Source organism: Amblyraja radiata, chromosome 13, assembly GCF_010909765.2.
Source record: "Amblyraja radiata isolate CabotCenter1 chromosome 13, sAmbRad1.1.pri, whole genome shotgun sequence".
NCBI classification, from domain to species: domain Eukaryota; kingdom Metazoa; phylum Chordata; class Chondrichthyes; order Rajiformes; family Rajidae; genus Amblyraja; species Amblyraja radiata.
In genome coordinates, this window is record NC_045968.1 from 36,182,900 (window position 1) to 36,210,797 (window position 27,898).

The window sequence follows — 27,898 nt, forward strand, 5'->3', positions numbered from 1 at the left end:
TTTTTTCTGACCCTTCTGGGTCACAGGTGTCTCTGAGATGACAGTGTTGGAACTTGGTTTCACCAGATTGGGCTACAGTTGCAACTTTGGACAGGTGAGAGGATGCTGCTGCTTTGCCCCTCCCAGGCGCTGGGTGGTGCCGCGACTGCCGCCATGCCTCATCCGCGGCGCTGGGCGGCGCTGCGGCTGCACGCTTTACGCGGCTCGGACTCGAGGTGGCGCTGCGGGAGCTTGCTGTACCCCGCCCGGACAGCAAGGGGGCGCTGCGGCCGCTGCCCTGCTCCATCCCGGCTGCCGGGGGGGGGGCGCTGCGGCCGAGTCTCGCGATGTTTGGTCGCCCCGTTACACGTCACTTGGGGCCGGAGAGATGGCGGAGCGGCGCAAGCAGAAGAAGCGGAGTCAGGTACCGGGGTGAGGGTCCGCCGTCCTGCCGCCGGGGACACGGCCATGGGGCGGGTGGCGAGGGAGCTAAAGGCCATGGGCTGGTTGAGCGAGGGGAGGTGGACGAGGTGAGAGTTTTGAGGGGAGATGAGGTGAGGATTAGGCTGAGCAGTGGTTGCAGGGGGTGAGGGGGGAGGGGGAGGGTGAGGTACAGTGGGGAGGGGGTGAGGTACAGTGGGGAGGGGGTGAGGTACAGTGGGAGGGGGTGAGGTACAGTGGGAGGGGTGAGGTACAGTGGGAGGGGTGAGGTACAGTGGGAGGGGGTGAGGTACAGTGGGAGGGTGAGGTACAGTGGGAGGGGTGAGGTACAGTGGGAGGGGTGAGGTACAGTGGGAGGGGGTGAGGTACAGTGGGAGGGGTGAGGTACAGTGGGAGGGGTGAGGCACAGTGGGAGGGGGTGAGGTACAGTGGGAGGGGGTGAGGTACAGTGGGGAGGGGGTGAGGTACAGTGGGAGGGGGTGAGGTACAGTGGGAGGGGTGAGGTACAGTGGGAGGGGGTGAGGTACAGTGGGAGGGGTGAGGTACAGTGGGAGGGGTGAGGTACAGTGGGAGGGGTGAGGTACAGTGGGAGGGGTGAGGTACAGTGGGAGGGGGTGAGGTACAGTGGGGAGGGTGAGGTACAGTGGGAGGGGGTGAGGTACAGTGGGAGGGGGTGAGGTACAGTGGGAGGGGTGAGGCACAGTGGGAGGGTGAGGTACAGTGGGAGGGGTGAGGTACAGTGGGGAGGGTGAGGTACAGTGGGAGGGGGTGAGGTACAGTGGGAGGGGTGAGGTACAGTGGGGAGGGGGTGAGGTACAGTGGGGGGGGGGGGTGAGGGCGAGTTGAGGATTGGTGGGACAAGAAGGAGACATTGGGAGGGATGGAGGGTGTTTGATGGGAGGGGAGGTTGAGGAGGGGGTTTGGATAGGGAGAAGGTGTTAAATGTGGGAAGAGTGGATTTGCGGGGCTGGGTGATGAGGGTAGATGGGATAGAAACATAGAAAATAGGTGCAAGAGGAGGCCATTTGGCCTTTTGAGCCAGTACCGCCATTCAATATGATCATGGATGATCATCCAAAACCAGTCCCCTGTACCTGCTTTCTCCCTTGATTCCGTTAGCCCTAAGAGCTATATCTAACTCTCTTGAATACATCCGATAATTGGATGGATGAGGGAGGTGGGTGTGAACGGTGAAGGATTTGGGGTGGTGGGGAGAAGTTAATGGGATGTGGAGGGGTGGGTTTATATTGAGAAGTAGAGATGCTAAGCAATGGGATGGGTGAAGGGTGATTTAACTGGATGGAGGCTTGTGCAAAGAGATAGTTGGGGTGGTGGGATGTGGAGGGCTCGAGTGTGGGACAGGTTTAGGTTTAAAGCTCATGGAGAACTGGTGAGCAAAAGGCCAACTGAGACACTGGTTCATAGCTTTGTTCATAATTAGCTCTTTACTTAATGCTCTAAATTCCATCTTTATTCTCCTTGTTAAATTTGGTAGTGGAATAATGTGAGAACATGCCATTAAGTGGTTGTAGAATTTGGTCTTTTTTTTCCCCAGGGCAAGGTTAATCCAGAAATTGGATCAATTAGCATTGATACAAATGTGCAGATTGCACAAGCATTGAGTTGATGTGGTGATCATTTCTAGGTGAAGTGATGTCCATTGGACTGAATATTTAACCTAGAACACAGTATAGGAGACAAGGAACCACAGTGGCTGGAATCTTGTGCAAAACGCAAAGTGCTGGAGGAACTCAGCGGGTCAGGCAGTATCTATGGAGACTTCATACTAATCAGTCTGTGTTTTTGGATGCACATTTTTCAAAGATGAATGCAAATTTTATATCTTACCTTACAAAAAAACAAACGTGGTCGGTTAACTAGTAATTTAGAAATTACAAACTCTGCAATTAGAAATTAGAACAGTACAGCATAGTAAAATGCCCTTTAGCCCACAATGTCTGTGCCGAACATGATAGTTCATAAGTTGTATGAATAGAATTAGGCCATTCGGCCCATCAAGTCTGCTCCGCCATTTAATCATGGCTGATCTACCTTTCCCTCTCAACCTCATTCTCCTGCCTTCTCCCCATAACCCTTGCCACCTTCCTCATCAGGAACCTTAAAAATATCCATTGATGGCCTCCACAGCCGCCTGTGCCGATTAATTCCACAGATTCACTTCCCTCTGATTAAAGAAATTCCTCCTTGCCTCCTTTCCAAAGATACGTCCATTTATTCTGCAACTATGGCTTCATGTCCTAGACTCTTCCACTGGTAGATGCATCCTCTCCACATCCACTCTATCCAGGCCTTTCACTGTTCGGTAAGTTTTAATGAGGTCCCCCCCTCATTCTTCTAAACTCTAGTCAGTACAAGCCCAGTGCCATCAAATGCTCTTCATATGTTAACCCACTTATCCCTGGGATTATCTTCGTAATCCTCCTGTGGACCCTCTGTGACGCCAGCACATCATTCCTCAGATATGGAGCCCAAAATCGGCTCGCAATGCCACCTGGGTTGCCTCATAATGCCACTAATCTTTTCTGCCTGCACATGATTCAAAGCCCCCCATTCCTGACACCAGTTGCACAACTAATGGTGTCACCGTTTAGGCAGCACCACTTGCTTCCATAAATTGTAACCATCATTGAACAGCCCACAGAGAACGAGGAGCAGATTGTTCTTTGTTGCTGACCTCAGAGTTTAAGTTGACATTCTTGCAGACAGCGAGATGTGTGGCTGGATAATTTTGCAGGTGATTCAGACATGATCTTCAGAGGATGCAAAAACTAACAGGATGCGTTTTCTGCATAATTCAACAACCAGCAACTGGGTAGTTACATGGCTGCCAACATTAATCGGCGATGTAATGATGGCCTTAGCTAGCCGCTCACAGTGGATCAGGGTGCTCAGGACAGAAGGCAAATACCTTGCCCACCGATGAAGAATCTGACCTTGCAACTCTTCTCCGATGAACAACCAGGCTCGGGTTTCTGGTTTGGTAGCAATGGTAGCAGAGTCGCAGAAACAGGCCAACCCAACCTGTCCATGCTGACCAAGATGCCCCATCTTCGCTAGTCCCACTATAGTGTAAAGAATTACCTGAAATTAGCAATGTTACAAAATTTTGAGATTTTAAAAATCAAGTCTGTAATTTATCCCATCAGATAAAGCATAAAAATAAGTTTAATTTGACATCTAATTCACTTTCATATCTCAAGTATTTAAAAAGTTATGGCCATTTTCATACTCGGAAATGAGCATCTTGTTCCCTATTGATTTTCTATGGACATAACAAAAAAGTTGTGATCGTGAACAGTCAAAAGCCCATAACTTTCTTAAAAATTAAGAGAACTGAATGAAATTTTCAGTTATCATAGATTGAAGCATTCTGAAACAAATATAAAATAATCTTACTTGGATGACCTGAAATTAAAGCATATAATTAGTTAGTTACCTAATTGTAGCTAATTTCAGACTTCAATTACTAGATCTAAACATCTATCCATTTCTTAATAAATGATTAACATTTTTAAATAGCCTAAATGTCCAAATAATATTCACAAATAATTCACAATAAAACATGATTTTTAAATCTCATTTACATTAATTTATAGGCCAAATGGAAGGAATTCAGTGTTCAATTGCTGTAAATAAATGCCCATTTAAATCAGCTTTCCAGTGGGTCCCTGTGGAACGCGCTGGTTTAGAACGTTCACATTGCGGTAGATTTGTGCCTCAAATGCCGAGAAAAATACTGCGCGATATAATGGGCCCAAATTGAGCTACTCGCAATATTAAATTTTGTATAAAAGGATCTTTAGAAGCCCTTTTGAATGTAAAAATATACAACCTACCTTCTGCTATTTTCTTTATGAGACCCTGCGGTTGCTGACGGTCGCGGGTTTAAAGATTGATTTTTAAACTACTATAACTATTATTCAAGGCCTTTAAACCTAATAATAGCTTTTGCGACGGGGTCTATCAGCGATTTTTCGTTAATAATTAACTAGGCTGAACATTTTCGATTGGAACAGCTTAGAGAAAATCGCGTTTTAAACCCGCCCCCTCTAAACGGCGCCAAAATCGCGCACAACCTCAGCGGCAGATATTCAGCGACGCTTCAGGTAGGCTTTGCAACATACCTACTGAAATGTCACTGAGATACAGGGCGGAAACAGTTCCCTACAGCATGGAAACAGACTCGACAAATAAACCTCCTTCCTTGAGTCAACTCGCCTAACATCAACACATGCATTCTTCTTCATGTGCAATGAATCTGAAAATGTTAAATTTTCTAGTACACACTGTTTGCACATTCTATAAGCCCACCTCTATTATTCACCTGACATTTTCTCCACAATTTCTCTGGGGGTATTCTGAATTAGTATTCCATGTGTTTAGTCATACAACACAGAAACAGGCCCGGCTCAACTTGTCCACAGCTGACCAACATGCCCCATTTAAGCTCAGTTCCACCTACCCGAGTCTGGCCCATATCCCTCTAAACCTCTCCTATCCATGTACCTGTCTAAAGTGTCATTTAATTGTTATAGTACGGTCCTCTGGCAGCTCGTTCCATATTACCACCACCCTCGGTGCAAAAGTTGTGCCACAGATTCCTCTTAAATCTTTCCCCTCTCACCTAAAATGGCGGCATAGTGGTGCAGCAGGTAGAGCTGCTGCCTAACAAAGCTGGAGACCCTAGTTTCAATCCTGACAATGGGTGCTGTTTGCACGTTCTCCTTGTGACTGCGAGGGCTTTCTCTGGGTGCTCCAGCTTCCTCTGTCATTCCAAAGACGTACAGGTTTGTAGGTTAATTGGCTTCTATGAATTGCCCCTAGTTTGTAGGATAGAACTCGTGTATCAGCGCAGACTCGGTGGGCCGTAGGGCCTATTTTCACGCTGCATCTATAAACTGAACTAAACGATGTCTGCTGGTTCTTGATTCCCCTACTCTGCATTTACTCTATCTGTTCCTTTATACATCTCTATAAGTTCAGCCCTCAGCCTCCTGTGTTCCAAAGATTCTACGCTATAGGTGTGGGGCCTATATCCCAAGGCAGTGGTGATCTTACGGGACTCTTTAGCACCTTTTTTTGGTGCATGTAACATTTGTCTGAGGAGAGTATCCTGTCTGAACATGCAGGGGGAAAATTGCAGAGAGATTTATATAACTGAAATAGTTTATTGTCCTACCTTACCTGATCCTGACTTTGTTGTTAGTAGCCGTTTATCCATTGACCTGTAAAAAGTTTGAATATATTCCACGAGAAATTAGTAAGAGTAAGTCATGTTTTTAATATATATTTCACAACAGTACGCTGAACAGTACACCACAGGAACGGGCCCTTCCGCCACAACGATTGCAACAAATGACGCCAAGTTAAACATCTCATCAGCCTGTACTTGATCAATATCCCTCTACTACCTGCACTTCGATGTGCCTTTGTAAAAGGCTCTTGAATGCCATTATTGTATCTGCCTCCACCCTCGCCCGTGGCAATATCCTGCAACCAAATTTAAACAAAATGCTTACTAGCCTAACACCAAAGAAGTCTATTGATAGACACAAGTGCTGGATTAACTCAGCAGGTCAGGCAGCATCTCTGGGGGAAAATAATGGGTGATGTTTTCGGTCAGGACCCTTCTTCATATAGTTGTACATTATCTACACCTTCGGCCCACCTTGTTACTGTTCCTGCCTCCAGCATCATCTCTGGCAGAACAGTCCTGATACCAACAACTCTGTGTGAAAAAATCTATCCCTCAGATCCCCTTTCAAACTCCTACTTACCTTAGACTTAGACCCTTTAGTTTTAGACCCCCCTCTCAAGGAAGGCAGATTCTGGCTGTCTCCCCTGACAATGCCTCTCGTTGTTTTATATACCTCCATGAGATCACCTCTCATCCTCCTGTGGTCCTGGGAAAACAGACCCAACCTATCCAATCACTGCTTAAACCTCCAACCCTCCAAGCCAGGCACTAACCTTGCATAGGAACAAGGAACTGCAGATGCTGGTTTACAAAAAAGGACACAGTGATGGAGTAACTCACTGGGTCAGGCAGCATGAGTGGATGGACTGGGCTGACTCCCATACTCTCTGCAGCCTCTAGCAAGTGGATCTGTTGAGCATGCACAGTCTCGAGTCAACATTCGGACTATGGCTGCAATTAAAAAATCATTATCCTAGAGCAAGAGAGATCAGATTATGTTTTTGACAGCATTGGAATGATTTTAGGAGTGCAGACATATCTTCTTCATGTATCTTGCAGGCAAGACTGCCCAACAAATGCCGCCAACTTTACGAAATGTTGCCAATTTATTTTAAAACTGCAGCTTGTTTCTGCAGAAACCCACTTTATCTACACCCAGTGCAGTTCTTACTGGCTAGAAACCTTCAGCTTGTGCCTATAACCTGTAACTATTGAAGGTATGTTTGATGTCAATGGTTGCAAATTGGATAGCCTCAGGGATAATGTCAGAAAATATTTTCTTTACAGTTCCATTTACCATTTTCACAAGCTTTTCTCCTTGTGAATATATTAGACTTGGCTATCATCTAGCTAATTGTTTTTTTTTATTGTCACCTGTACTGAGGTACAGTGATAAACATTTTGCGTACTATCCAGGGAAACGATCTATACATGATTACAATTATACCATTGACGAGTACAACAGATAGTGCAAAAAGAGAAAGGAAGCAGTGTGCAGAATGTAGTGTTACCTCTGCAGAGAAAGTGCAGGTTAAAAAAAAGTACAAGGGTTGCAATGAGATTGATTGGGAGATGGGGCATACATCCCCTAGCTTATGGGGAAAACCAATAGTCTGAGAACAGCAGGGAAGCAGCTGTTCTTGAATCTGGTGGTATGTGCCTTCAAGCGTTTGTATCTTATATCAGAACCGACAAGGGGGGAGGCAATCTTGGATCTGGTCCTGTGTAATGAAGCAGGATTGATTAAAAATGTCATAGTTAGGGACTCGTTGGGAACAAGTGACCACAATATGGTCGAATTCCATATTCAAATAGAAGGGGAGCAGGTTGAAACTCAGACTAGGGTGCTTAGTCTAAATAAGGGGGATTATGAAGGTATGAGGACTGAGCTGATCAAAGTTGACTGGGATAGCAGACTCAAGAATAAGACGGTACATGAGCAGTGGTGTACGTTTAAGGATCTACTGTATAACCTTCAAGAAAAATTTATTCCTATGAAGAAAAAAAGGGGTAAGGGTAAGAACAGTCAGCCATGGCTCAGTAAAACTATAAAGGATAGTATTCGGCTGAAGGCAAGGGCATATAAGGTAGCCAGAGATAGTGGGAGGGTAGAGGATTGGGAAGCATTTAAAGGTCAGCAAAAAATAACTAAGAGATTAATTAAGACGGGGAAAATAGACTATGAAAGGAATTTAGCGAACAACATAAAAACTAATAGTAAGAGTTTTTATAGCTATATAAAAAGAAAAAGGGTGGCTAAGGTAAACGTTGGTCCATTGGAGGGTGAGACTGGAGAGTTGTTGGTGGGGAACATGGAAATGGCAAAGGCATTAAACAAGTATTTTGTATCAGTCTTCACCATAGAAGACACAAAAAATATTCCAACGCTGGATATACAGGGGGCGGTAGGAATGGAGGAGCTAAATACTATTAAGATCACCAAGGAGGTGGTATTAGGGAAATTAATGAGACTGAAGGAGGATAAATCCCCTGGGCCTGATGGATTACATCCAAGGGTCTTGAGGGAGATAGCGGTGGGGATTGTGGATGCATTGGTGATAATTTTCCAAAACTCCCTGGAGGCAGGAACGGTCCCAGTGGATTGGAAAATGGCCAATGTAACACCTATATTTAAAAAAGGAAGTAAACAGAAGGCGGGTAACTATAGACCGGTTAGTCTAACATTGGTGGTGGGTAAAATGTTAGAGACAATTATTAAAGAAACACTAACGGGGCACTTGGATAAACATGACTTCATCGGACAGAACCAGCATGGTTTTGTGAAGGGGAAATCCTGTTTAACGAATCTGCTCGAATTCTTTGAGGAAGTAACAACCCGGGTGGATAAAGGGGAACCGGTGGATGTGGTATACTTGGACTTCCAAAAGGCTTTTGACAAGGTGCCACATAAGAGACTATTGCTAAAAATAAAAAATTATGGGATTGGAGGTAATATATTAGCATGGGTAGAGGATTGGCTAACAAATAGGAAGCAGAGAGTGGGGATAAATGGTTCATACTCGGGATGGCAACCGGTAACTAGCGGGGTTCCGCAAGGGTCGGTGCTGGGACCCCAGTTGTTCACAATTTATATAAATGATTTGGAGGAGGGAACCAAGTGTAATATATCAAAATTTGCGGACGATACAAAAATGGGAGGAAAAGTAGGGGATGAGGAGGATAGGAAGAGTCTGCAAAAGGATATAGATAAGCTAGGTGAGTGGGCAACAACTTGGCAGATGAAATTTAATACTAATAAATGTGAAGTCATTCACTTTGGGAAAAAAAATGATAGGGCAAGTTATTTTCTAAATGAGGAGGAGCTGCGTTGTAATGCAACTCAAAGGGATCTAGGGGTATTAGTACATGAATCACTAAAAGTCAGTATGCAGGTGCAGCAAGCAATCAGGAAGGCCAATGGAGTTTTGGCCTTTATTGCTAGGGGGATTGAGTATAAAAACACGGAGGTCTTGCTGCAGCTGTACACAGTATTAGTGAGACCACATTTGGAATACTGTGTACAGTTCTGGGGTCCATACTTAAGGAAGGATGTACTAGCCCTGGAGGCAGTGCAGCGAAGGTTTACAAGATTAATTCCTGCAATGAGGGGATTGACATATGAGGAAAGGTTAAGTAAGCTGGGACTCTACTCTTTAGAGTTTAGGAGAATGAGAGGCGATCTCATTGAAACATATAAGATCGTGAGGGGCCTTGATCGGGTGGATGCACCGAGGATGTTCCCAATGATCGGGGAAACTAGAACCAGGGGACATAGTTGCAGAATAAGGGGGGGCTCTTTTAAAACTGAGATGAGGAAGAACTTCTTCACCAAGAGGGTGGTTAATTTATGGAATTCACTGCCCCAGGGAGCAGTGGAAGCAGAAACGTTAAATATATTTAAGTCTAAAATAGATGGTTTTTTAGCTGCCGAGGGGATAAGGGGCTACGGGGAGAGGGCAGGGATATGGACCTAGGTATGGTTAGTATAGTAAGACCTGAGTGATCTCCTGGACAAGTGTCGATCGCCTGGATTGGGGTCGGAGAGGAATTTCCCGGATTTTTTCCCCGAATTGGACCTGGGTTTTTATCCGGTTTTTTGCCTCCCCCAGGAGATCACGCGGTTCTTGGGGTGGAGAGGGGTGATAGCGGTATAAAGGGGAGGGTAGTGTCTTGTGTTCTGTGTCTTGTGTCTACTGTTTGTGGGTAAGTGTGTCTGTTTAGTGTTCAGCCATGAGCGAATGGCGGTGCGGGCTCGACGGACCTGGTGGTCTACTCTCGCACCTACTTTCTATGTTTCTATCTTCTGCCTGATGGGAGAGAAGAGGGAATGACTAGGCTGTGAGTGGTTCATAGTGATCAAATATAGTTCTCTTTGAATTATAGATCAAACTACAGTGCTCTCTATAATGTTTGGGATAACGATCCATCATTTATTTATTTGCCTCTGTACTCCACAATTTGAGATTTGTAATAGTAAAAAATCACGTGTTTAAAGTGCACATTGTCAGATTTTATTCAAGGGTATTTTTATACATTTGAGTTTCGCCATGTAGAAAATACAGCTGTGTTTATACATAGTCCCCCCCATTTCAGGGCACCATAATATTTGGGACACATGGCTTCACAAGTGTTTTTAACTGCTCAGGTGTGTTTAAATGCCTCCTTAATGCATGTATAAGAGAGTTCTCAGCACCAAGTCTTTCTTTCCTTAGTCTTTCCATCACCTTGGGAAACTTTTATTGCTGTTTATCAACATGAGGACCAAAGTTGTGCCAATGAAAGTCAACTAAGCCATTATGAGACTGAGAAACACGAATAAAACTGTTAGAGACATCAGTCAAACCTTAGGCTTACCAAAATCAACTGTTTGGAACATCATTAAGAGCGAGCACTGGTACGCCTACTAATCACAAAGGGACTGGCAGGCCAAGGAAGACCTACACAGCTGATGACAGAAGAATTCTCTCTATAATAAAGAAAAATTCCCAAACACCTGGAACAGATCAGGAACACTCTTCAGGACTCGGGTGTGGATTTGTCAATGACCACTGTCCGCAGAAGACTTCATGAACAGAAATACAGAGGCTACCCTGCAAGATGCAAACCACTGGTTAGCTGCAAAAATTGGATGGCCAGGTTACATTTTGCCAAGAAGTACTTAAAAGAGCAACCACAGTTCTGGACAGATAAGACAAAGATTGATGGCAAGAGCAAAGTATGGAGGAGAGAAGGAACTGCCCAAGATCCAAAGCATACCACCTCATCTGCGAAACACGGTGGTGGGGGTATTATGGCTTGGGCATGTATGGTTGCTGAAGGTACTGGCTCACTTATCTTCATTGATGATACAACTGCTGATGGTAGCATAATGAATTTTGAAGTGTATAGACACATCCTATCCGCTCAAGTTCAAACAAATGCCTCAAAACTCATTGGCCGGCGGTTCATTCTACAGCAAGACAATGATCCCAAACATACTGCTAAAGCAACAAAGGAGTTTTTCAAAGCTAAAAAAAGGTAAATTCTTCTGTGGCCGTCAATCTCCCATTCTGAACCCAATTGAGCATGCCTATTATATGCTGAAGAGAAAACTGAAGGAGACTAGCCCCCAAAACAAGCATAAGCTAAAGATGGCTGCAATACAGGCCTGGCAGAGCATCACCAGAGAAGACACCCAGCAACTGGTGATGTCCATGAATCGCAGACTTCAAGCAGTCATTGCATGCAAATTATATGCATCAAAATACTAAACATGACTACTTTCATTTACATTACATTGCTGTATCCCAAACATTATGGTGCCCTGAAATGGGGGGACTATAACACTGCTGTAATTTCTACATGGTGAAACCAAAATGTATAAAAATGGCCTTTATTAAAATCAGAAAATGTGCACTTTAACCACGTGATTTTTTTTTCTATTACAAATCTCAAATTGTGGAGTATAGAGGCAAATAAATAAATGATGGGTTGTCCCAAACATTAAGAAGGGCACTGCATATCAAGTAGATGAAGTCACAGGGACTATAGATGCTGGTTTACAACAATTGATACAAAGTGCTGGAGTGACTCAGAGTTAAAGAGAAATGTGAGGTAGAATTTGCTTTCAACTTTGAATAAACATGTAAGATTTTTGTCAAACATATAAGATTGAAAAGTCATAAGAACAGAATTAGACCATTCTGCCCATCGAATCTGTTCCACCATTCGATCATGGCTAATCTATTTTTGCCTCTCAACCCCATTGTCCTGCCATCTCCCCATAACCCTTGATAAGATTCATAAGACATCGAAGCAGAAATGTTTTAGTTTGGAAGGAAGTGTACAGTTGACTGTATTTAAAGTGCAGGTTGAAACTATTCTGGTCCATTATTCTGTGGTCCAACAACTCCCAATTTTTGGATCCGTGGTATACATCCGTACTGATTAACTAATTCCACCTGAGATTTAAAATCAACCAAGATCTGTACTGATCTGTACCTTATTAACCCATCAGTGAAACTTCCATGATCGTAGCTGACAGCATTCCCTATTTATTGAAGCTTTGAGTTACCAACACTTTTCAGAAATGGAACAACGCTCATGTAACCATGACGTGTCTTCTATCGAGACATGGAACAGTTCTACTCAGATGAGGATGTTTGTGGGGAATTTTCTGTGGTCTCACACTGGATAAACTCCAAGGCTTGGGGTAAACCTGGAGTAATTTCCCTACATATTCTTATTACACAGGCCCACCACTGATTTTCCGGCAGCTGGTGGTCTGCCACCTCCTTCAATCTTGTCAAAATTACTATAGCACATTGGACATCCCTCACGCCCGGAGGTTTCCCCGAAAATGTGGCGCCTAGGCTGGGTGAAACAGCCGATCTCAACATCAACGCCACTTCCGCGCCAATCAGCGGGTTGAATTGCCCCCCTGCAGCCACGGTTCTGGGACTGCGGCCACGGCTCTGGGACTCTGGTACGGGCGGAGCCGGCAGGTCCATTCTCATAGTCGACTTCCAAGGCCAACTTGGTGGGCTGTTATCTCGGTCCCTCAAGGCTCTGAAATCAAGGGTGATTCAGATTATTTCTCAAAGGCAGCAATGTGGTAGCTTTCATTCATGATGTTGGTATTCCTGGACAAACTCAACAAATTAGATCTGTATTTTCAGATAGATTCATGTTGCTGTTTACATATTTATAAGATACTTTTTTTGATGGTGCTGTCTAGTTCCTGAAATGAATAACAGTTACAAAATATAAACCACAAACCAAGATAAAACACTGTCATTTTTAAGGAAATGATTTTGCAATTGAATGATTTAGTTGAAAGCTACAACATGGAAACAGGCCCTTGGACCCACCGAGTCCACACCGACCATCATTCACCTCGTTCACACTAGTTCTCTGTATCCCACTTTCTCTACACAGCAGAGGCAATTTACAGAGGCTGATTCACCTACAAATATGCACGTCTTTTCAGATGTGAGAGGAAAGCAGAGAACCCGGAGGAAACCTACACGATCACAGGGAGTATGTGTGAACTCCACACAGAGGTCAGGCTTGAACTTGGGTCTCCTGCGCTGAGGCAGCAGCTCTGCCGACTGTGCCACAGTACTGCCCTGGTGTATTGGAAATGTATTTTTCAGAACTTTTTTTTAAATAAGGGAAATCAGCAAGAAATGGCTTCCCAAAGCCCGAATAAATATTTAAATTAAATATAGAGAGTGACGGAAAATACCACAGGTGCTGAAATCACAAGCCAAGCACAAATGCGGGAAGACCTCAGCAGGTCAGGCAGCATCTATGGAGGGAATAGACAGGTCATTTAAGGTCGGAGCACTGCCTGAGCTGCTGAATTCCTCCAGCATGTTTTGTTTTGCCTTAAAGAGGTAATGTGAAGCAGTTTTGGTGAAGGTGCAGTCTTCCGAGTTTGCTTGAGTGTGTAGAAGCTGGAGGATATCATCATTTGCTCTGAAACTTCATCAGTTATCGTGTACGGTTGAAAATGAAATACAGATGGGCTTTAGATAAAGAACACTGGATGACATTTTAATTAAACAGATAATTGCACGAGTTTGGCATTATCTCAGTGGATCTCAGTCAGCGTATACATTGGGTATGCAAGCAAATAATTTCACAGTGCCTAGCCACATGTGACAAAGTATTCCTTCCTATCAAACTTATTCTTGCAGTCAAGGAAATTTGCTTTCAAAATTGATCAAGTGCATCATAGGTCTCAATGGAAAAGAGCAGGAGGAATATTGTCAATAATACCATGCAAACCAGTTCTGTTCATAACTAGTTCATTGTTTAGGAAGCAAATTTATCTTCCATTGAGTGGATCTTCCCAACCTCCCTACCGAACTATACGATGAGGTTGGACAACTTAGATTGTTTTCTCTGGAGTGCCGGAGGCTGAGGAGAGACCTGATGGAAGTATATAAAACTATGTAATGTATAGATAGGGTAGACAGTTGGAACCTTTCTCCCCAGAGTGGAAAGGTCCAAGACTGGAGGGTATATCTCCAGTCTGAAGAAAGGTTCTGATCCAAAACGTCTCCTATTCTTTTTCTCCAGAGATGGTCTGACCTGCTGAGTTACTCTAGGATTTTGTGTCTCTCTTGGGTATACTTTTAGGTCAAGTGGGTCAAAGTGTAAAGGAGATGCACGGGGCAAACATCCATGTACCAGTCAAATTGTCTTTCAAATGTAGATACAAGGAACGGCAGATGCTGGTTTACAAAAAAAGACACAAAGTGCTGGAATAACTCAGTTGGTCGGGCAGCATGTCTAAAACGCGGATAGGAGGTTTTTTTTAAGTTGGGGATCTTCTTAAAATTGATTATCCATGAGACGAGAATGGTTGAACTTGGAGGAAGCCCATGTGGTCACAGTGAGAACGTGCAAACTCCCCACAGACAACACTCAAGGTCAGGATTGCACTCGGGTCTCTGCCGCTGTGAGGCAGGAGCTCTACCAGCTGAGCCATTGTGCTGCCCCAAGCCAGAATACTACAGCATTTCTTCAGTGCTGCATTAAGGGCTTTGTGCTTTGGCCATTTTCGGAGGTTAAACCCCCAATTTTCGATCCAATGGCATTAATGCAGGATTCTCACTATTAGCAAAAACGGACAATAAGGTGCACAAAGCTTATACTGCTTGGACCCTCCAATGTGTTCTGTATAGTACATATTGATTCATTTTCAGTAACATATCTGGAGGACATGGATGGGCAATGGAACATTGATTCTAGGACGTCTCCTGCCATATGTCATTCCTAATCCAAAGTAAATTTAAGATGAATCAAGACAGAAACACAAGGAGCTGCGGATGCTGCAAGATTCCAGCAATTGCAATTCTTTGTGTTTCTGTCTTGATTCATCTTAAATTTACTTTTGAACTGGAATGATATTTGGCAGGAGACGTCCTAGAGTCATACGGCATGGAAACAGGCCTGGGCCCAACTTGCCCACGTTGACCAAGAACCCCCATTTACGTTAGTACCTTCCTGAGTTTGACCCATATTCCTCTAAACCTTCCCTATCTATGTACGTATCCAAATGTCTTTCAACTGTTGTTATGGTACCTGCCTCAACTACCTCCTCTAGATCCATATACCCACCACCCTCTGTGTACTGAACTCCGATTAAAGTCACCATTTACAAACTACAATTGTCTTTTGTTTTTAAGGAGGTTGGAGAACCGACGAAAGAGGAGAAAGTGGTGGCGAAGTACTTGCGATTCAATTGTCCAACCAAGTCCACCTCCATGATGGGCCACAGAGTTGATTATTTTGTTGGTAAGATCACAGCGTAACATATTAAAATCAATTGTCTTTGTGCCTCTACATGTTTCTTGACAATGACAATTCTTAAGCTAATGAATCATGGGTTTGGTCAGGAGCATATTCTTTTGTAATTCTTGGATTATGCAGTCTTGCACCATTCTGCTGTTTTGCACATTGCATTTATTGTTGTATTTATCATTACTGTTCATATACTTTTACTCTGAACTTCATGCAAACAAGGAATTTTATTGCACCCAGGTGTATATGACTTTAGACTTTACTTGAGAGATACAGCACAAAAAAAGCCCCTTCGGCCCACCGAGTCCATCCCAACCAGTGATCACCCTGTACACTAGCACTATTCTACAGACTAGGGGCAGTTTACAATTTGACAAAAGCCAATTACAAACCTGTATGTCTATGGAGTGTTGGATGAAACCAGAGCACCCGGAGAAAACCCAATGTAAAAACAGCACCTGTAGTCAGGATTGAACCTGGGTCTCTTCAGCTGCAAGGCAGCCACTCGCTGTGCCGCCCATAACAATAAACTAATCTGGTATCATTCAGCCACTGGGGTCTTAACTGCCATTCAATTAGGTTATCACTGACATGCACTGTGGATCCATTTAGTTCCAATTTCTGATATCCAACAAAGCCTGTCATTCTCGGTTTTGAAAACGTCACTTGTTCTTTAGCAATTGTATGTTGAAATATTCTAGCAAGTGTTAGAAAGGGAAAGAGTTAAGCAACCCTTCAGCCCAACTCTGAAACAGTTTAGTTTATTATTGTCTCGTATGGAGAGGTACAGTGAAAAGCTATTTTGTTGCATACTATCCAGACTATACATGATTGCAATTAAGTCAACCATAGTGCACAGATATAGGATAAGGGAATAGGGGAATAACGGGAATAACGTTTAGTGCAAGATAAAGTCCAGCAAAATTCGATTAAAGATAGTCCGAGGGTCCCCAATGGCCCAGACTCTTCAGCCCAACTCGTCCGTGCTGACTAAGATGCCTATCTAAGCTGACATGTATCCCTTTAAAACTTTCCTATCTGTGCACCTGTCCAATTGTCTTTTAAATGTTGTTATATTCTACTTATACTGTTATTTACAGTTATACTGGAATAAAGGTCTTCAGATATGAATATCTGTTTTACTTTCCATAGCTCCCAATCCCGATCTCTCTGAAAGCTTTTCTATTCTTGATCCCATTGTTTCAAAACTCTTCATCGGTGACCTTTGCCATAAGTTATTATCCATTGTCTAAAGTACTGTAACTTGAAGAGCATTGTTTCTCCTGTGCATTTTGTTCTTAATTTGCATGTCAATAAACTCAGACCAGTTGTAATGATGGTATTTTGGCTTATTGTATTTGTGCAAAATCCATCTTCCCTGAATATTTTCTTTGTAAAATAATGTAGTAATAATATTTTTTAAATAAGTTTGAAAGTTAAAAAAAATATTTGATCAGAATTATTCCAGATATGAGAGGCTATATCGCACCAAGAAAAGTGGGTTCCATTTATTCTTGAGAAAATAGATATTGTATGATATATTTTTTAATTATAAAGAGGTTTGATAGGGTAGATCTGGAGGAAATGTCTCAATTTGCCTGCTAGATTGGAACTGGGGACCACATAAGTAGTCATAGTCATACAGAGTGAAAACATGCCCTTTGGTGCAACTTGCCCACATCGACCAACATGTCCCAACTACACTAGTCCCACCTGCTTGTGTTGGGCCCATATCCCTCTGAACATGTCCCATCCATGTACCTGTTTCATTGTTTCTTAACCATTGCAATAGTCCCTGCCTCCTCTGGCAGTTCATTGCATGCACTCACCACCTTTGTGTGAAAGTAAGCCCATCAGAAAATTCATGAGCTGTCTCTTGACTGATTGTTAAATTGTGGAGCTCACTATCATTATTAAATAAATGACTGTTAAAACACAAAGTACACCAGGATAAGCGTTCAACCAAGAAAACCAAGCTCAATGCCAAAGTAGTATCTAAACTGCTTATGTACACTTATGCTATATTATGCTCAGTAATAAGCTATCTTCATGATCACAAACACATAAGCTAAATGTTTAACCAAGAAATCCAATCCCATTGACACATAAGAATCTAAGATGCCTTTACACAGTTGCACAAAGACTAGGCGAGTAGATGCCACTATATCATTGGGGTTATCAAGTGGGCACCTCCCTTCACTGGTGTTTCTTTGAGTTGGGGCCATGACACCTCGGGAAGGCTCAACAGTTAGTTCTGGCATCCCAGAACCATCCTCTCAATACCTGCTCTCACCACCAATGCTACCAGTCAAAGCAAACAAAGTGAAAACTAACAAGATGTATGAAGAACAACGGGGTAGTTTAGTGGGATTAAATTAAGTTGAGTGATGGGTGGTTGTTGCATTATTAATAAAGCTATAAAATAGTGGGGTTGAATGGTCTATTGCTGCTCTTTGAAATGCTTGGTAATACTGCCACCTCATTTCAGCTTCCAAAGCTATAGATTGCTTGTTGGATTCTAAATGGGCAAAAACAAAGAAAGGAGAGGAGGCTGTCTTTACAACCAGAGAATCAGCAGTGGAATATTGTAACAGGTTTGTGGAATTTTTCTATTGCTACATTAGCAAATGTTTCCTATATTAATACCATTGGCAGTTGAAACTAATCCCATCTACCCCATTTATCTCTATTCCCTGCCTACTAAAATATGCGTCTAATGAATCAGAATGGATGAAAGGGGATGGGGCATCATTAGGAACATCTTCCCTCTCCTCCATCTTCTGTCTCAGTGCCCCACCAGGATTCACAGCCATTTCTTCCATTTCCCCTCCTCTTCCACCTATATTTCTTCCTCTGGCTTCACAATTCACAACTCTTTAACCCTTATCTCACACCTTTTGTCTTCTCATCTCTGGCCTTTGTCCAACCATCCTCCTATCAAGAACCCTCCTCACCTGCATCTACTTACCACTCACCTTCCCCTTTCTCTTCCAACTTTCTCCTCCCCACCTTCACAAATCGTCTGAAGAAGGGTTCCGACCCCAAACGTCACCTATTCCTTTTCTCCAGAGATGCTGCCTGACCTGTTGAGTTACTCCTGCAATTTGTGTCTTTGTTTATAAAACAGCATCTGCAGTTCCTTGTTTGTCCGTATTAAGAGCATCTGTTTGGGTTAAAGGTATTAATGATAACAAACTCGCAAATATTTTTCTTTAACTTGTACTTTAATGGTGAACGTAACCCAAAACATTTCCCCCGAATTGCCGACAGGCTCCTCAAGAAACAGTTCTTCCACAGAGCCCTGAAAGTCATGAAAAAGAAGTCTGAAAAGGAAATCAAAAAGGAGAAAGGGAAAAATGACAGCAGCAAAGAGGAGGAAAAGAAGAGCAAGAAGGAATTGGCTAAGGATGAAAAGAGTAAGAAGGAGAAGAAAAAAGATAGTGAAAAAGAAGAGTCTAAGAAAGAGAAGAAGGTATGAGACCTAGTCCCCTCCTTCGTACACCCATCTCCCATCCCCTTCCACATAATTTTCCTTTTATCCTCCCCATCCCCTTCCACCCATATCCCTCCCTCTGACTTTACATTTCACTCCTCAGTATCTGACACCCTCTTGCCTCATTTTCAACTCCAGCCTTTGTCACTTACTCCACCCATCAATCCCTTCCCACCCCTCCCAGCTTTCTCCCCCTTACTAATATCATTCTGAAGAAGGGCCCTGACCCAAAATGTCGTCTGTCCATTCCCCTCCAAATATGCTGCCTGACTTAGTATTATAGAGACACACAAATAAATTGCAGATGATGGAACTTTGAGCAAAACAAACAAAGTGCTGGAGGAACTCAGTGGCTCAGAACAGCATCTGTGGAGGGAATGGGCAGGCAACATTGTCAAGTCGCCAGATATACACCATGGAAACAGATCCCTACAGCATGGAAACAGGCTTTGTGTTCCAGGTAGAGCGGATGGTTGGGTTTAATCAATCAATCAATCAATGTGTTTTATTTGTCAAATGAGCAACTGCACAGTGAAATTCTCTTTGCATACGTATGTGTCTTGCATACACATGCAGGCGCCGCCTTGATTTGACACCATTTCCAGAGTCCGGTCCGCCCGCGCGCTCGGTCTACTGCCACAGTTCTACTGGAGCGGAGGACTTCCTGCGGTTGCAAAAGGCACTGTTGATCTCACTGCACCCCTTGGAACTGCTCCAGTCCGCAAGTTTGGGCAATTCCGCATATAAGTGCGACCTGCAGAGAACGGTGGTGAGTGGAAGAGGCCCAGCACAGCCCACGAATTCTGGGCCCAAAGGGGCTCAGGACAAATGCGTTCACTGAAACCTCAACACTGTACCCAGCAAAATGTCCACGTGGTTGCCCAAGGTAGTGGTCAGAATTGGAGGTTAGACAACATTCCCCATCTCCTTCCACCCCTCCCCTCCGTCCCATTCTTCCTCCTAGACTTGAAAGCCTAACGTTAGCTACTGTGGAGGAGTTCAGAAGCAATAATAGATAGTAACTGTCCCATCCTACAACATTCTGGGTATTATTAAAGCAGGACTTGACAGATTCTTGATTAGTAAGGGTGTCAAAAGTTTAAGGAGAAGGAAAAGTTTAAGGAGAAGGGTTGATAATGGGGTTGAGAGTGAAAGATACTATAGATCAGCCACGATTGAATGGCAGGGTAGACTCGATGGGCCGACTGGCCTAATTCTGCTCCTATGAGCTAAGAACATTTTATTATTTGGAAACATGGTTGTGCCCTTTGAGTTCAGCACTATTAAAAAAAGATTTGATGAGGCATTGAAGATTATTAAGTTAAGGAATTTGCCAAAACGGACAGTCCATAAAATCATGAGGGGAATAGATAGGGTAAATGCACAGAGTCTTTCACCTAGGGTAGGGGAATCAAGAAATAAAGGACATACATTTAAGGTGAGAAGGGAAAGATGTAATATAAACCTGAGGGGCAACTTTTTCATCAGTGTTTATGGTGGGTAAAAAGAACTGTTAGAGGAGTTAGTTGAGGCAGTTACTAAACAGCATTTAAAAGACTTTTGGATAGGTACGTGGATAGGGAGGATATCGAGGGATTAGGACCAAACACAGGCATGTGGGACTAGCTTGGATGGGGCATCTTGGTCAGCATTGACCAGTTGGGCCAAAGGGTCTGTGCTAGTATAAGGGGTGATCACTGGTTGGTGGCGACTCAAAGAGCCAAAGGGCCTGTTTCTGCGCTGTATCTCTAAAGTCTGTTTCTGTGTTTTATCACTAACACTGAGGTGATTCTTTACTCTTTTCCAAACCATCATCGCAATCGCAGGACTTTATGTCAGAACCTTACACTCTGTGTTTGTTGTTTGTTTAGGATGAAACTCCAGGAACACCAAAGAAGAAAAAAGAAACAAAAAGAAAATTTAAGTTGGAACCGCACAATGACCAACTTTTCCTTGATGGGAATGAGGTAATCACCAGCTTTAGAAGCTTTTTCAAAAGAGGTTATCTCCTGTCCCTCCCGAAGCTGGTGACCAGCTGCAGACATGAGTTCCACAGGTGATCAGAGATCCTCCGTACCTCAGTGATCAGAGCCCATCAGTCACAGCCGAGTGCCATCCTGACCCCACCAAGGTCCATTCATGTCAGTCACCCAGATGGACAGGTGAGATGGAACTGATCTTCCCAAATCCCAGTGGCTGGATTTAATTCAAAATAATGGTCTGCACAATGGAGCTGCTGGTGCCTCTGAATCACAGTGCCAAAGACCCGGATTCAATCTGACTATTCTGGGCGCTCCGGTTTCTTACAACATCCCAAAGCAGGCAGGTTGGTGGGTTAAAGTGGGTTTAAGAAGCAGCACAGTGGCACAGCAGTAGAGTTGCTGCCTCACAGCGCCAGAGACCCAGGTTCGATTCTGACCTTGGGTGCTGTCTGTACAGAGTTTGTACGTTCTCCCCGTGACCGCGTGAATTTTCTCTGGGTGCTCCGGTTTCTTTCCACACTCTAAAGACGTTCAGGTTTGTAGGTTCATTGGCTTGGTAAAATTGTAAATTGTCCCTAGTGTGTAGGGTAGTGCTAGAGTACAGGGTGATCATTGGTTGGCACAGACTCGATTGGCTGAAGAGCCTGTTTCCATGCTGTATCTCAAGTCTAAAGTAAAGACTGCTGTAAGTTGCCGCTGGTGTGTAAATCATAGAACCTTGCTAGAGTTGATGGGAGAAAAAATGGTGGGATCAATGCACATGGGTGGTTGATGGTCGACAGAATCGATAAGCTGTGCCGCCTGTTTCTCTGCTGTATCCGAGCCCCGACTTTCAGCAAGAGAAAAGCACACAAAGAGACTGCAGACACTGAAAACATGAGCAAAAAACAAAGTGCTGGAGGGACTCAGTGGGGCTGCAGCATCTTTTGAGGGAAATGGATAGCCGACATTTTGGTTTTGGACGTCGTCAACCTCCTTCTGTATGAGGAAGGGTCCTATCCCGAAACGTCGACTATCCATTCCCTCCACATGATGCTGCCTGACTCGCTGAGCTCCTCCCAGCACTTTGTTTTTAATTTTAAGCAAGAGAGTTTTGAGTGTGGATACGGAAACATTGAACTGAAGTGACTGTGTAATTTGAGAATACCCATTCTTCAGTAGTACCTTGCTTTACTTTTATCTCAATCTGGCATCTATAAACTGCATGATGTGAAATGAATGTAATCCGTCAACCCTGTCTTGAGACAGTCTGAGGAAGTGGGATTTTCTTCTGCTGAAGCCAACACCGTTCCTGAGATACCTAGCCATTCTTACTGAATGGGACAATATTAATGGTACATAATAAGTTTCCTCCAGGTGCTCCGGTTTCATCCCACATCCCAAAGACGTACAGGTTTGAGGGTCAATTGGCTCTGTAAATTACCCCTTGTGTGTAGGGAATTGGTGCGAAAGTGGGATGACATAGGATGGGTGATAGATGCTCGCCGTGGACTTAGTAGGCCGAAGGGCCTTTTTCCATGCTGTATTTCTAAAACTAAAACTGGATATCCACGGATCTGATGCTTTTCTTACTATTCTTTCGATGTTTTGAGTGAATCCAGTGTCTGTCCATTTTTTTTGCAGATATACGTGTGGATCTATGATCCTGTTCATTTCAAGACTTTTGCGATGGGACTGATATTAGGTAAATGGCCCAAGAAGCTGTCTTGCACCAGCAATTTATGGAAGCTTATTATTCAATTTGTTTTTACTTCCTCTCCTCACTCCTGTATCCTACCCACTCCTGTCATCCCACCCCACTCCACTTGCCCTATCTCACTCGACCATCATTTCAGCAGCCGGCTGGACTAACTCTCTGTGTGTTTGCTTGTTGAACAGTTATTGCAGTGATAGCTGCCACACTGTTCCCACTGTGGCCAGCAGAGATGAGAGTAGGTGTTTACTACCTCAGCGTTGCGGCAGGCTGTTTTGTGGCCAGCATCCTTCTCCTGGCAGTGGGTGAGTAAGGATTTCTGTTCAAACTATTCTTACCATGTATTGTACTCATTTATTTCAGTTAAATAAACTGCTGAACCTTAGGGGTAAAAAGGCTTTAAGAAGCAGAAGCTAAAAGCACTTTAATGGTAAAGACTGCTTTTGCTACAATCCTGGATGGGGCATTTGGATGGCATGGGCAAGTTGGATTGAGGGACTCTGCTGGTAATTATATATTTGTTTCTTCAACCCCTTGTAGCTCGATGCATCCTCTTCCTCTTAATCTGGCTTCTGACCGGTGGCCGACACCATTTCTGGTTTTTGCCAAATCTGACTGCAGATGTTGGCTTCATTGACTCCTTCAGGCCCCTGTACACACACGAGTACAAAGGGCCCAAGTCGGACTCCAAGAAACCTGGTGAGGAGACGAGCCCCGAGATACCCCAGCCTGGCGAAGAGGAAGCCAAAGAGGAAGAGGGAGAGGGAGAGGAGTCGGCGACAGGAGCGGAGGGAGTGGCGGCGGGTAGTCCGGCTGCGGAGCGACCGTCTGACACGGACAGCGACCGTAGAGATGAAGACTGCTCCCAGCACAGCAGCGGCAATGGGAATGACTTTGAAATGATCACAAAAGAAGAACTGGATCAGCCCACAGACGACGAGGAAGAAGACGAAGAGGAGGATGAGGATGAAGATGATGAGACACAACCACTACACAGTAAGTCGTAGAACCGGGACATTTCCACCTCCAGCAGCCAAGCACAACGAGCTGATGTTGGAGACAGTTCCACGTTGGTGCAGACATCTGCCTAGTCCACTGTGAGCACCGCCAATGAGAAATTATGAAGTTTAAAACTGCATGATAATCATAGCATTTTAAAATTACCCCACTCAAAACACAACGATCATATGCCGTTACATTCAGGTGGAGCTGAGGGTCGTCAAGGAAATTGTGCCGGTGCAAGTTTGTTTCAAATGAATAGTAGGGCTTCCCACCAATTTGCATTGTGATATTTCAGAATATGATTTCACAAAGGCCCATCGACACAACCCACCTAGAGTTCCAGGGGAGTTCTCAATGGTGTGTGTTATTGCTCAGCTGAAGGAATCGAGAGCCAAAGGCAGGGTGCTAAGGTTTGAAATATCCCCGCTCCCAGCATTGTAACCTCCCCCTCCTCCCCCATGGCTCACAGGAACTCCACTCTCCCGCCAGTTAATAGGTGATGCCATGAAGATGGAAGGTGAGGTTATGAAAGATGAGACTTACTGTCATCTGGGAAAATATTGCTGTTTGTGGGTTGGAGAATATGTGGGTGCTAGATGGTCTATAAAAAGTAACGCTAAATTTCACCACATATTTGGGCTTCTGTGCGAAACAGAGCCCTGTGCAAAGCTGCTGGTTTCTTACGGACCTTTGGTGCTAGGAACGGTGGCTTTGGTGGCCTTGAAGAAACTAAAAATGGAACCAGAACAGAACGGTCCGTTTCTGTTTAACGATCTCCTCAAATCTGATAATGAACCATAAAATGCACCTTGACTGCTGGATCAAGCACCAACATGTTCCATTGCAATTCAAATTCTCTTGTCTGGCTTTGGTCATTTTTCGGGTGATTATCAATTGAGCATTAAAAACGGATGTCTTTTTCAGCTGTGGATGGAATTGATTAAGCCTAGACAGGAACAATACTTAAGTATGGGTTTTATAATTAGGTTTAAAAATTTGTGATAGGTACACACAGTATGTGATAATTTGGTACGTTTAGATTGCAGCCAAAGAATTTCCACCCCTTCAAAGCGTGGGATAACTGAATAAAGCATTTGATTCTCCAACTTCCATTAGTTTAACCTCTTGATGGCTGCGCAAAATACTCCTTTAAAAAAAAGTGGAAGTGTTGGGGGTCTGTTTCAACGGAAGGAACACTCAGCTTGCTGCAGTTTTCACATTGCATTTAATTTAGTTTGTACAACTGGGGCTGTGGACTTTGAGAAGACAGGATGTTGTAGTAAAACCCTTGTAGTAAGCAAGCGACAGGAAATCCTGATGCAATTACAAACCACACTGACCATGTTACCCAATGCATAGTTAAATAATTCCTTGTGTAATGGATGTTCAGATATATCAGCATTACACAATTTGTTCAATATCTCTTCAACTGAAACACACACACACCTCCGAGCTAATTAGAAATGATGAACATTTGGAGTTGTCAGTTTTCAAGCCTTCATTAGATCTCTGACACTGATGCATTGAGTTAAATGTGGAACTAAATTAGTCTCCAGTATCTGTTCATGGAGCAGTAATTAACTGAGGTCTGACATTTCACCGAGCTATCTCAACGTGGACCACACAACTTAATAGTTAACTGTTTAATTAATTAAACTATAGCACAGAAAATAAATACTTGGTAGTGTAGGAATTTTCTATATTCATATGCTTTTCCTAATGAAATGATAAAGCATTTTTTTTTCTGTTATCATGTGTCTTTCTTGGAGAAAGATTTGCCGGCATGCCAGTTGTTCTTCTGGTAGTATCTCAACCTGCTCTCGGCTGTTTTTTTGAGTATTTGTACATCGTATAGTGTAGCTCCTGGCTAGTGCTATTTGTGTATATTGCAGCAGAGAGAGTGGTGGAGAGAGAGTAAGAGGGAGGCAAGTGCTTGCTTCTTGCTCTTGTTCAAACCCCGTTATGTCCATATTTGGATTGCTATATAATTTAAAGATTTGTCTTTATGATTACTGGAACATTATTTAAACAATAACTGTTTAGCTATTTGAGGAATTAAATGTATCCTTCAATGCAATTAAAAAAAAGTGAAACAAATGTGTCTCTTGATTTACCTTTTCACTCAATTTCTAGGAGCAGGAGTTAAAGAATCTTGTTTTTCAACAAGGTTAACACTATAAATGTTCACACAATTCTGCGCTCCACTTGTAACATCCCTTAAGAGAATATCTCCTAACCAATTGCCTAAAAATGGTCCACCACCAATTTTCCGGCACCCTTGGTTCCAGAGCCTTTCCTGATTTATCTGTTCTGCCGGACCAACAGTACTGGAACGGTCCGCCCAGGGCCTGAGATGCAGCCCGCAAAGTTGGCTATGGGAACAGATCTGCCGGGCCAGAGTCGACAACGCTGGGGTAAATTTGACCCGATGATCGGCGCGCTAGTCCTGATATGGTCGAGGTCGGCCACCTCACCCGGCGCCACATTTTCAGGGGGGATTTCAAGTGCGCTCTTGCAATTCTGTCCGAAAATCGGTGGTGAGCCTGTATCTAATGGATACAAACCTTACATGAAATTTGCAAGGAATCGTGTAACTAACAAAAAAAATACAGAGAATGATTTAAGATTTAAAATAGTTTATTGAAAAAAAATCTTGGTAATTTTGTATAATATCCTATTTTCTTAAACTGGAAATACAAACTGGTTTAATGGCACAGGTGTATCTTAACCAAATTTAACATCGACTTCACTATAATGTGCATTTGTCCATTATGAAAACATAGAAACTATTTTTGGTTTGGTTCTCTTTGACACAGTACCTGAAATTTAATCAGAAACATTAATGCTAATTTACAGCAGAAGGTTCTCCTGTTTTGAGCATATTTTCAATTGAAGGATGCTAATCATTTAAATGCAAACACTGAATTTTGATCACTAGTTAAAATATGACTTTAACTAGTTATATAGCTCTTAACTCTGCAGTTGTAATGGATAGATCTCTCTTTGTCCTTGTCCCTCCTAGTGTCAGAAGAACATCCATACCAAGGCTGGATGTAGTTGTGGATGTTTACACTGGAAACTAAACACATCAGACACCATGCCGTCTGCAGTGGAGATATTTGTATCTAATCAGTGTTGGCTGGATTCAAGTTTAGATTCTCGAGGCAAGTTCATCTTGTTCATACAACATTTAAATGTGACTGATTTAATTAACCAGAATTAAACAGAACGAGGAACGCAGGCCATCAAATTCACAACAAGTCTCACTTGATTACAAAGCAAACAAATGACAGACCTCAAAATTGATCATATTTTTAATGTTTTTTTCTTTGAAACAGTAACCATTCTCAAAATTATTTTCTATTTTCACTATGAGTGGAATGCTTGATCCCATTTACAGACCTTGTTCTGTTGACAGAGGGGGCATAATTTCATTGGCAATAAGAGGCTAATATCTAAGCCAGATGATGAAATTTGGGACATTTGAGGTAGAGACTGATTTGCCTTCAACCAGCAACTGGGAATAAACCTGGTCTGTGCTAGTAAGCTTTGGACTTAAAAGTAATTTGTTGGAAGTTACATTTATATGGCACAACTTATAACCTCAGAATATTCCAATGTGCTTTACATTCAATCAGGTTACTATTGAAATTCAGTCACTGTGGTCAATTCCATAAAGAGCAATAGCGATGACTATCAGGTTCAGTGCTGGAGATTAACTGGGTAATGAAGATACATCTCCTGCTCTAAAAATAAACAATATGGATACTTATGTTCACCGCAGAACTAATGCATCCAAAACAGCACCTCTGGCACTGTAGCACTCCCTCTGCAATGGGAGAAGATTATGCTCAAGTCTCTGGAGTTGGACTTCAGTCCAACCTTCTGACCCAGGTGATAGAGTCATCCATTAAGTCAAGGGTACATGCCAAAATGTTCCAATTTTCTTACATTTACAACCGTGGCAAGGACATGTTCCATAAATCTGTTAACTTACTCATAAAGGCACCTTGAAAGAAAGGCAATAAAATAGTAACATCCAAATTCAGGTCCATAGTGAAGGAAGCCGATGCATTCTTTCCCCACTTGCTGATTCCGGACTTAATCATTCCTTCAAGATGACATGGATCTGGGTACAGAATGGGGGGTTCTGCAGAGAGGAAAACAAGACAGTCGTACCTGATAAAATGTTATATGCACGGTCGGCCAATATGCCCATCTACACTAGTTCCACCTGCCTGCATTTGAGCCCATATCCTGCCTAACCTGTCCTATCCATGTACCTGTCTAAATGTTTC

At 43.3% G+C, this 27,898-nt stretch overlaps 2 protein-coding genes across 4 annotated transcripts in view; one reads left to right on the forward strand and one right to left on the reverse strand.

The window, feature by feature from the left end:
• Positions 1 to 307: 307 nt before the first annotated feature.
• Positions 308 to 26,850, forward strand: sec62 (SEC62 homolog, preprotein translocation factor). Its single transcript, XM_033031774.1, has 9 exons — positions 308 to 403; positions 15,316 to 15,424; positions 17,919 to 18,024; positions 18,701 to 18,902; positions 20,795 to 20,890; positions 22,529 to 22,589; positions 22,784 to 22,903; positions 23,139 to 23,594; positions 26,623 to 26,850. Exons 1-9 carry the CDS (start codon positions 368 to 370, stop codon positions 26,655 to 26,657), a joined length of 1,221 nt encoding a protein of 406 aa, XP_032887665.1. The 5' UTR covers positions 308 to 367; the 3' UTR covers positions 26,658 to 26,850.
• LOC116979869 (NAD kinase-like) overlaps positions 26,225 to 27,898 on the reverse strand; it is a 43,038-nt gene continuing 41,364 nt past the window's right edge. For 2 of the 3 annotated variants that reach the window (XM_033031771.1, XM_033031773.1), the window contains exon 13: positions 26,225 to 27,750. Coding sequence is in view for 1 of the 3 variants with exons in the window: in XM_033031772.1 (XP_032887663.1) it covers positions 27,749 to 27,750 (2 nt within the window). In the remaining 2 variants the exon portion in view is untranslated. The remainder of the gene's footprint in view (positions 27,751 to 27,898) is intronic. The other variant, XM_033031772.1, reaches the window with a different exon arrangement.

Excerpts from the sequence above, each read along its gene's own strand:
- sec62 (XM_033031774.1), top strand. The coding sequence starts at position 368 with ATGGCGGAGCGGCGCAAGCAGAAGAAGCGGAGTCAG. Across the intron at positions 15,425-17,918 it reads CAGAGTTGATTATTTTGTTG|CTTCCAAAGCTATAGATTGC; the intron begins GTAAGATCACAG and ends ACCTCATTTCAG. Across the intron at positions 18,025-18,700 it reads GCAGTGGAATATTGTAACAG|GCTCCTCAAGAAACAGTTCT; the intron begins GTTTGTGGAATT and ends AATTGCCGACAG.